General features: G+C 46.1%; 1 protein-coding gene and 1 long non-coding RNA gene across 2 annotated transcripts; one reads left to right on the forward strand and one right to left on the reverse strand.

Annotated features, from left to right (window-relative positions):
- Positions 1-33: 33 nt before the first annotated feature.
- On the reverse strand, positions 34-5,584 carry ZDHHC12 (zinc finger DHHC-type containing 12). The gene is made up of 5 exons (XM_415490.8): positions 5,484-5,584; positions 5,082-5,218; positions 4,043-4,129; positions 2,610-2,776; positions 34-2,023 (listed from the first exon to the last, which is right to left on the reverse strand). The coding sequence occupies exons 1-5, from the start codon at positions 5,566-5,568 to the stop codon at positions 1,714-1,716; spliced, it is 786 nt and encodes a 261-aa protein (XP_415490.1). The 5' UTR covers positions 5,569-5,584; the 3' UTR covers positions 34-1,713.
- A 30-nt stretch (positions 5,585-5,614) lies between these two features.
- LOC112529987 lies at positions 5,615-8,997 on the forward strand. Its single transcript, XR_003071002.3, has 2 exons — positions 5,615-5,830; positions 6,656-8,997. It is a non-coding gene; the product is annotated as an uncharacterized LOC112529987 (long non-coding RNA).
- The last annotated feature ends 1,322 nt before the right edge of the window (positions 8,998-10,319 follow it).

The following is a 10,319-nucleotide window of genomic DNA, read 5'->3' on the forward strand; positions in this document are numbered from 1 at the left end:
TGGGTTTCAGAAAGAGAAGCCAAAAGAAACAAACAAGGTATTTAGTTGTTTAATACTTTTATAGTAAAAAATACCATAAATTACCATTCCAGTGCACATACAAAAGAATTACCAAAGAGCACAATGCTGTGTTTTGAACTGTATTACCTGCTGGCATATTTTTTGAGTGACAGATGAAGAAAAAGTAATTGCTAAGGAGGAAATGAGCCATCCTGCAGCAGGCACCACACTGACACAGCTGCAGAGTCCTTTCTGGACTGTGCATCGTTATTATGGAAACAATTCTTAACGTTCTGTTATCCCCCTGACAGGAGTTCCTTCCCTGAACACACTTGCCTGGATGCAGGTTACAGACTCTGGATTTGGTTAAAACAAAAGTCTGTTTTCAGTCTGCTTTTGGACTACCATGTTGTATAGTGACCCTATACTGTCCTTTCCTGAGTGCTCATTAACTTTAAAGTCCTGAGTGCATTCTGCCAACTTGCCAGGTGTATTCCTGAGCTGCTGTTAATTTCTGAGTTAAAGCAATTAAGGCACAATAACTAAGTTGATGGATGTGGTTTGCTTTTTTGTTTTTAAAGTAGAAAAGTGTCAGCACTAAAACTGACACCACAGGTTTTTCTACTTTAAACTGTTGATCCTAACTTCCAATCCCTTTATGGAAACTTGAACTATGACCTTCTATTACAATGGAAAACAAGTAAAGCTGCTGCCATCCCGGCATGCTATATCAGCACCCCAACCCCATAGAAACAAATAGGACTTAGAATCTTCCCTTTGCATGATTCCATTCCAGTGACACTTTGTATTATTTCATTAAAACTATACTGATATGCTGAGGTAGTAGCATTACCACTAGTGTTAGTTGAGCTAGGCAAGAAGTGCTCACCTCTGTTACTGGCTCTTTCGCCATTAGATACAGTAAAGCCATAGAACGTGAGGTTATCTGCAGAAGGAACTCTGTAGGCAAGCACTGCTCTTCTGTCCAAAGCGACTGACAGAATTCTTTGCTAAATTCATTCAAAATACCCTATGCATTTTTGACAGCACCATCAACTTAAAGGAAAAAAACCTGTTAGGATGCTGATCAGGGCATCATAAGGTAACGATCTCAGCTGAATTTGGTGCCTTACAGCTGTTTCTCATGCACATTAACACTATGAAACCTCAAAGCATGCAGTTTAGGCATGTAGTCAAAATGAAATTTGCTTTTGACTGTACAAATATTTACTCATATTTCTCGTATGTATCCAACATTACTGATGGAAAGCACTGTGGTTCTCACAGTAAGAGCTATGCTGAAGAAAGGCCACAGGGATTGTATTGATTCTGGCTGGTTTGTTGGTAACAGCTGCTGTTCCTTAGCAGGAAATGGAGAGAAAACTTTAGGGAACAGAAGTTTACACGGCTGTTCATACAGTTCTTGCATCTCTTCAGATGTGGATGCAAGTTAACACAAGGAAGTAGATTTAAAGAGATACCTCTCCTTGGTCATTAGCACCTCCGACTCTCAGAACCAGTGCCTCCCCTTTAACAGTGTTATTCACATATAAAAAATAGCCCTGAGTATCCTTCTTGAAAGGTGAATTGCCTCAGGTTGTGGAACATGTTGCATAGTCCACGATGTATTAAAGTTCTGAGCAAGGTGAGCAAAACTTTATCCAACAACCTGCAGATGTCTGGTGGCATTTTACTGATGAGGTACCACTGTGACTAGACAGGTTCATTGTTCCTGTGAAAATAGATTTTCTCCCATGCAGTGAGATGGCATGAACAGAAGAACATCCAGAGATTGCGGATTACTCCTTGGTCAAAGGGATTCTCCAGCTCAGAGTGTCGCAGGTAGGAGATGCGGTGGTATGACATGAACTCCCAGGTGGTGGTGTTGCATGAGATCAGATAGAGGTGTGAAATAAGCAGTAGCAAGACAACAATGGTGAATATGACTATCAGGAGGAAGGATATGAGGAGGAAAATGTTGTGCCGCAGCCACTCCCAGGACTGCTTAAAGTAAAGGCCGGACCTTTTAAAGAGAAATAAAGTCAAGGTTAAACATGGAAAACTAGTTATACAAACCAAGCAAGTGTCACACTTCATCTGATTCATAACTGGTGAGACTCTGATCATCGTGTACTGCGGGTGATTTTATATATTGTGAGTTCTTAAGAGATTGCAACAGCAGTGCCTCAGGTTATAAGAAGTTTAAAGAGCACTGGTTTATCTGCCAGCTGAAAGGATGCAGTCATCTTCAGCTGACTCCTCTCCTGAACAGGTCCATGGCTGAAACTCTGTTGGAGTTTCCAAAAATCTCATAAATATTGTATTATAATAACTGAAGCAAAATTAGTTGCCCTTCTACTTCTGTTAATTCTATTCATTTAACCTCTAAACAAAGATGAGCAGCAGATTCTGCTCAGCCTGCTGATCAGTTGTGTCGTTCCTCAGCAGATCAGAAGATTCAGAAAAGCTGATCTTCAGGATGTGAATCAGGGTGAAGATACAAAACCAATCCAGTCAGTGCTATGTTCTGCACAAACCCCTTACAGGTGATCTCCAGGAGCACCAAGACTCCTAAGTTCAGTGGTCAAAGTGCTGCTTCTAGGCCTTACCATGCAATGTGTCCTCCCCACAGCAGAACTACAAGCTGCACGCTGAGGTAGACTATGAAGAGGGGGTGATTCTTCTCTCCTACACAGTTCTCAATCCAAGGGCAGTGATGGTCATAGCGCCGAACACAGTGCTGGCACAGCTGGCAGTGCTTGGCTCGCATTGGTTGCTGCAAAGCAAAAACAAAACACTAACAATAACCCAGTCTTGTTAAACTTTCTGCTTGGTGACAGCATTATGCAAAAACATCCACTTCCCAAAAGCACTCCATTCTGAGATAACAGAACAATATCAGCATGGCTGAGACAACTGAAGGGGATGAAGATTCTCTTAGTACAGATCCCGGCGAGTGAGATCCAAATTAAATGATTCTTCCACGCTATTTATAGATTTTGTTATCTACCTGTATATAGGAAGTTGAGCATGCAAAGGAGGGATATGAGATAAATCAGTCTATTCAGGAAAGCATAAGCAATGTGTTGGGGGGAAGAAGTAGGATCTCTGCTGCTGCAGGAAGTGTGCAGGAGTGGGATGTCTTCAGGGGATTGCAGAGGGGTAGATTCTCCTTTTCTATGTAAATAGAAGAGACTTGCACAGCTCAAGCACCAAGAACAGACAGGAGACAAGATAGAGCTGAGGAAACTAGTATGATTGTGCCTCCTAGGATTTGCTCCTTGAAATGTATATGTGCTTTGCCACGACATCCTCTTGCAATAAGCTGATTTCTCTTGCTAGATATTCTTTGGGAATTTATGGAAGCTGCGATAATGCTGGATTTTATTACACTGATAAGGATCACTGTACTAATAGGCATTTCTAGGCTTCAGGCAAACTGTTTTAAGAGCTGATTTAATTGCTCTAATTTTTCCTTCATGCAATCTTTTGCAATTCACTCTAATGTTTTGTTGGTTTTAGACCCCCCAAAAAGCTCACAGCTACCAGCAGTTCTGTATGTCACGCCTACCTGACTTTCTGACTCCCTATCAAGAGACCTTCAAAATAACCTTTTTGGCCAATGCTGCGAGGTCTGGCTGATGTGGCAGTAAGAATGTTGAACAAAATTTTCCCATGGTGGAATATGTCAAAAGAAGGTTCCTGCTTGTATGACTCAGCAGGGACTTGTTTCAACCTTGGAAAATTAGCAGACGTGCCACTGTTTATCATTACATCTGTAGCTACACAGTCAGTTGGCTCACTCTTCCATCCAGGATGCTGAGGTCCGTTAGCTTGTTGTATTTGCTTTCTCAGTGGGTTCTGCAGCAGGAGGATGACCCCGTGCCAGAATTAATCGCTCAGCTCTGCCATGCCTCCAAACCACTCAGCAGCAAGGGCCGAGCAGAAAAGCAAGACAATAAACAGCAGCTGTACAGAGAAGTTGCCAAGAATGCAAACTTGCAAATCAGTCGTCCCATTCTCTACTACTGTTGATGCCTACCTTCACCATGCAGTAGCCGCAACGCCGCATCTTCACACTGCTTGAAACCTGGGGTACCAACGTGCATTGCTCTTCACTTTTGTCTGCCTATAAATAAACGAATGGAGCGATGAAAGATGTATCATGTGCTGCTGTCTGAAGTATGGCAGCTATCAGCCTGCTTGGCAAGACTGAGCTATCTGGACCCTTTCACTTAACAGTTACACAGTGCTGGTTATCTCTGTCATTAGGAAAGTTAAACAAAATAATTCCTAGCGAAGTACAGAAGTTGCTACATAAATACAGTGGCATGAAATTCCACTGCAGATACTTAGGGTACAGGCAGAGACAACAGGCTACTGTAACCATCAAAAGAACACTTGTACAGAGGTGGAAATAATTGTGGACAAGATACCACACAGATCCCAACTACAATTCAGGACATAAATAAACAAGGTTAGACTTTACTTCCAAACACGATCATGATGTCTTTTCAGTACAAAGAGTGCTGTTTACTCATAACGCAGCCACTATCAACGTTAACAATGGAAGATTTGAACTAATCATGCCTTGTGTTATCCAGCAAAGCAGTGAGCCTGGTGCAGGCTACACCTTGGTTATTATTCAGCACCTCCATCTGCCCCACTGCAACAAATCCCTACGCAGAGCAGTAAGCAGAGCTGCAGAGAGTATTTTCTTCTAAGCCTGGCCTTCAATTCAGGTTCTCCACACTCGTACCAATGAGCTGCGACTTGCATAAAACACAAGGTATAAATATTGCATGGGGTGAAGCTGCTGCTGAGGAAGAAGGACACACTCAGATGGCACAGGGTGCCTGGCTAAGGGAGGTGTGGGGTAACAGATGCACTTAGAGGCCGCAAACCCCTCCTGTTACAGAACATGGGTCAAAGCCCCGTAGCCCTCATCACCCAATGGGTTGCACACGTCTTCCTTGTGCCAAGCGCAAGAGAAACCATTTCAAGTTGTTCTTATGCAGCAAAGGCAAAAAGCCCACGGATCGCGCAGCCCCAGTGCGTCTTCCATTCACGACGTGATGTACCTCTGCTTCCTCTTCAGCCCTAACGAAGCCCGGGTCCATGAGGGACACCCTGAAGTACAGCAGGACGGAGCACCCGAGCAGCGCTACGAAGAGCGTTGGCTGCAGCGCGGCACCGCGCTCCGCTTCCTTCTGCAGATCTGAAAGATCATCCCCGTAAAAGAGAACGCGGTGATTCCTGGCACAGCCCGAGCGGTCACAGAACGGGCTCACCCCGCACCCCTCCTCCCGCCACGCAACGCGTGCCGAGCCCCCAAAGCTGCCTGACCCCCCCAGGGCCACCCCGCACCCCGCTGAGGCCGGGCAGGCCGTGGTGCAGCGCCGCCGCCCCGCAGGCACAGCACGGACCGGACCGGACCGGACCGGCACCCCTCCCGGCCTGGCGCTACGAGGGCTCTGCCTCACCTGTGCGGTGCAGGAAGAGCCCCAGCGTTAAGCCCCCGCTGAGGGCAGTGTGGGCGGTCCTCACCCACAGCCCGCCGGCACCCATGGCGCCGCGAGCCCGGAAGGAGCAGCGCTGGAAGGCGGGGTGCGGCCCGCCCGCCTCGGCCCTCCCCTCCGCGCGGCCCCGGGCTGCTCCCTCTGTTCCTTCCGTTAGCGCTCGGGCCCGGGCCGCGTCCCTTCACACCGCGCTGCCTTACGCGGCCCCTCAGCCCCATTTCCCGGGTACTGCGGCCCTGCGGTGAAACGCAGCTGTCAGACCCGAGGACAAGGCTGCTAAACGCACACAGCGATGCTCGGGGTCCGCACAGGTGTGCGTTGGGGGTTCTGTGTGAGGCCGCTCTGGTCTCGCTGATTTGTTGTATCAGGCGTTTCCACACCCCGGGGAGAAAGGCGGGGGCTGCGTATAGCAGAACGTGTGTAGGCAGCTGTGTTAGCAGAGCGGAGCTCATAGCACGGCACAGCTTTGGTGGGGGCTGATCTCGGTTCAGACATCTGAAGCGCAGAGGTTTACGTCGGAGAGGTCCTGGGCTGCCCTGGCAGCTCTGGAAGGAAATACCCCACCTACAGAACGGCCCTCATCCCAGCACAGCCACCTGCGGCTGCCAAATTGCGCCCTGCCTTTGGTGCTTTTGGGTCTCTGCGGTCCTGGGCTCGTTTGGGTGCACAACGTGTGCCTGCTGGGAGGAGACGGAGCTCACCAAAAGCCTGTAGAAATTCTGAAACGAGCGGTGTTTTGGCTTTAACGTCGCTGTTTATTTGCTGCTTTTGTTTCCTTCCTTCCCTGTAAGCTCTAAGGGGGAATCCCGCTCTTTGCAATTGCATCTTCCTGCCCCTGGAAGGCGGCCCATTCCTGGGTGTTGTTTGACCGTTAACTTTGGTTAATTCAGTCTGCTTTAAGTGACTCAGTGGCCGCTGGCTGAGTCTAGGGAAGCACCTGGCTGCACAGGTGACACACATCACTTATTTGAGACAGCTGCACTGGAATGTTAATAAAAATGGGGGCATGGTTGAGTGGCTGTGGTGGGTTGATGGTTGGGCAAGATGGGCTTAGAGGTATCTTCCAACCTTTGTGATTCTATGAGGATGGTCTGAATTTGCCTTTTCAATGGTCATTCAAATCTTTTTCCTTTCAGTTATTCTAGGTAGTTAAGAAACCTACAGAAATCCTCCCTCAGACACCTCGTAGATGGGATCAGCGCTTGTCAAAACTGAGAGTTTGGAGGTGGCCCCGTTCCTGTCTGCGTGCTTTAAATACGCTGAACGTCTTTCTGTTCAAAGAAAACCTCTCAGAACAGCAGGGAGCTCAGAACAGCAGCAGCAGTCTCTGTCTGCAACCAGGGAAAAAAAGGTGGGAAGTGTTTTTCCTTTCCTTGTGGAGAGGTGTAAACTTTAAAGCTTAATGAAGGCAATTTGAGTAGTAACAGTATTACCCACTTCAAAGCAGAAACGTTCGGATGTTCCAGAATAATCTGTCTAAGGGATGTATTGTATTCTTTCTCTTTTTGTGATTAGAATAATCTCCTGCGTTATGCCTTTTTTTTTTTTTTTTTGTTATTCATAGCTTTGAAACCTGTCTTAAATGAGTGCTTATCTCTGCCTCAAGGGTTTCAACCCGAAGGGCATCTGGTTGAAGTTAGGCTCAGTTAGAAACCCTCCGTGAGCGAGTTTGTGTGCAGGGGATCTGGATTCTTATGGCATTCCAGCAAGGAATGTCGTGCTGGAAGCATAAGGTATCTCTGTTCTCTGCAGTGTGGTACATTTTCAGCTCTGTATGTGTAGTTCAGTTTCATTTAACTCCTCTCACTTCAGCCACTTTGGGTCTGACCCTTCAGAGGCTTTACAATGACCACTGGATTCACTGGGAGTTGAACTCTTGTGAGATTGGTGTCTTAGGAAGAAAGTTCTGCTGGCCTTAAAGCAGTTTAAAGCTGTTTTAAACTAAGAGAGTCTTTAAGTATTTGGCTTCTGCCCACTCGCAGTGCTCAGACTGCAGAATGCCACAGCCACAGATCTGTTACAGAGCTCAGAGGCAATCTGTACAAATATTGTTCTGATTTCTTTCCCCTCTGACATTATTGCGTAACAATACTCTCTTCCTCCATGCCTCTTTTCTATTGACAAACAGTATTGTATCCCTCAAAGTGATGAAAGCAAAAGCCCCTGAACTGCACAATCAACACATGGCAGTTCCTTTCATTTTTAATGAAATATATGTCAGCAAATGGTCCGATAAGGTACCTAAATAATCCACATTCATAGACCAAAGGAAAAAGCCATTGTTAAGCACTAGGTTTAATACACAGAGGGTATCCCAATGGATACAACAGAAAAGTTAATTCATTCAGAATTGTAAGGAAGCAACAATTGTGCATGATTTTTTTCTTTGCTTGGTTTCATGTTTGAACCAGGCCTCAACATCAGGCAGGTCGAGGGAGTAAAAGCAGAGGCTTGCTTAATAGCGAGAGCATTTTCTGTATGCAAAACATGGAAATATATATTTGGTTAGCTTTAAAACTTTGTTTTTTTTGAAACAAAAAGGAATTACAGAATCAGTGACAATTGTCTGACACCAAAACGGTCCGTTAGAGCAGAAATGTTTCAGTGGAGCAGGAAATCTCCCTAATTCCTGTTCTTAAGCGCCATCTTCTCATCCATCCCTGACAACCATTACCCTCTTTGCTTTGTACAGATGGTTGTCGTGGAGATCAGCTGTTTCCCCTAATTTTCATTGTCTTTTTTTCCCAGTGCATGCCACCCTCCAACACCTGAGCTGTGGCAGTCTTCTTCCTAAACAGTCTCAGGAAATTTTTTCTTATGGAGTAGTGCCTGAATGCAGTGCCCCTTCCTCTGCTGCCCTGATAATTCATCATCATCGTCAAGCGATGAATGGAATAAGCTCACAGCTCTACGGCTTTTCTTCCGCTCATCTTTTGCAGAGACCAAAGCAACTCAAACAGAAGGCCAGCTGACAAGCTGGGTAGGATTCAGTGCTGAACAGATAACATTTGAGCTAGCAGAGAGGTGCAGGGAGATAACAGCTATGATGCAGAAGGGTCAGATTAATTATTTGTGTCGTTAATAATTGCCACAAGTCTGAGTGCTAAACTTTCTCAGCTTGGTCTCAGTGAGAAAGGCTGGTGCTGCTAGGTGTTGAGCATCATACACACAGATGCCAATCTGTATAAGCAGTTCCTCCCACAGATCTTGTAAAATGGAAGCACTTGTGGAAAGCTGCCTGCCAACTTGCTGTCATGTCTATTCCAAGGAAAATGGCAGACATCTGACACCCTGCGTGCTGAGGACTGCTGCATCACTGTGCTGGGCCACTGAACCATGATGTGTTTTCCAGCCAGAAAGGAAACTACTTGCACTGAAGGTAGAGGGTCCCTTTGTTGGAGCAGTCTGCAGAGAATTGCTGAGTTGGTTCATGCTCTGCCTGCCCAGCTTTTGAATATTAGGGGAAATGTCTCATTCACACTTGCATTCATGTTTTTATGTTTACAACTACAAAGCATAAGGAGTCCCTCTGCCATGCTTGGTCAGACTGTGAGCTTCTTTCCAGCTGTATTTTCACCTTACATTTGAAAACCCAGTTATAGTTTTCTAGGCAGGACTGGTTTCTATAATCTTGTGTGTGGAACTGAAGTCTCCTGGTTCATTCCTCTGCAGTATGGGGCTTGACATGGGGCAGTTCTTCTCTAAACTGGCAATTTCAAGCTCAAGGAGGGTAGATTTAGGTCGGATATAAGGAAAAAGTCTTTTACGGTGAGGGTGGTGAGGCACTGGAACAGGTTACCTATTGTTGTGGTTGATGCCCCATCTCTGAAGACTTTCCAGATGAGGCTGGATCAGGCCCTGGGCAACCTGATCTAGCTGGGGTGTCCCTGTGCACTGCAGGGGAGTTGGACTAGATGGCCTTTAAAGGCCCCCTTCCAACTCTAAGGATTCTATGTAGCTAGCTGTAATAGACCAGTGATAGTGTTCCCCACCCCCTCTGGTTAAGTGGCAGATTCACAGAGCTAACTTTTCTGGCGGGTTGGCCTGACTCCATTAATCTCCACGTTCCTGGGAAACAGGAATCTTTTCCTGGTTCAGGCTCAGGTACATGAGGATATGTGAGCAGTGGGAACAGACGTTATCTTTGCTATGTGAAACAAAGGTTTGTTAGTTTGTGATACCACAGTGCAGCTGCAGCAGGTGGGACTTCACTAACGGCTCAGCTTAGAGGGACTGCTTTGAACTTTTGTGGTCCTTCAGGCTTGAGGCTGATGGAGCCATCATTTGTTCGTTAACCTTGAAGGAGTTTTGTCACAATCTCAGAGTAAAGCCTGATTGGCTGATTACAGTGCAAGGCAGAGATGTGCTCCAGCTGTCTCTCCTGCATGGCAGCTGCATTCTGAGGATACTGACAGTGTATCCACGATGTTTCCCCCATCTCCTCCAATCCCACCTTGCCAACACTGTCAGAATCATTAGTGCTTTTCGTCACTTGATTCAAGATTTTGGTGGTGGAAGTTTTCACCGCATGAAAGTGAATGGAAGAAAATCTAGTGGGGTGGTGCTGTCACATGAGACAACTTCAAAAGGATTCCACTAAATAGAGAGTAATGTGAGCAAAGCCTGACTCCTGCAATGCATGGAGGCTGGTCAGCAGTATTTGCAGCTGCTCTTAGTTTTGCATCTAGGAGAATGATTAGCAAGCATTACACAGAAAACATCATGAAAGAAACATCTCTGTCTCAAAGCTTATAGGGACAGAAATTCTTAGGGAAGAGGAATAAAAGAGAGAAAAATACA

This window comes from Gallus gallus, chromosome 17, assembly GCF_016699485.2.
Source record: "Gallus gallus isolate bGalGal1 chromosome 17, bGalGal1.mat.broiler.GRCg7b, whole genome shotgun sequence".
Classification (NCBI taxonomy): Eukaryota; Metazoa; Chordata; class Aves; order Galliformes; family Phasianidae; genus Gallus; species Gallus gallus.

Excerpts from the sequence above, each read along its gene's own strand:
- ZDHHC12 (XM_415490.8), bottom strand. The coding sequence starts at position 5,568 with ATGGGTGCCGGCGGGCTGTGGGTGAGGACCGCCCACACTGCCCTCAGC. Across the intron at positions 4,130-5,081 it reads GGGCTGAAGAGGAAGCAGAG|GCAGACAAAAGTGAAGAGCA; the intron begins GTACATCACGTC and ends GTTTATTTATAG. Across the intron at positions 2,777-4,042 it reads GCGGCTACTGCATGGTGAAG|CAACCAATGCGAGCCAAGCA; the intron begins GTAGGCATCAAC and ends TTTGCTTTGCAG.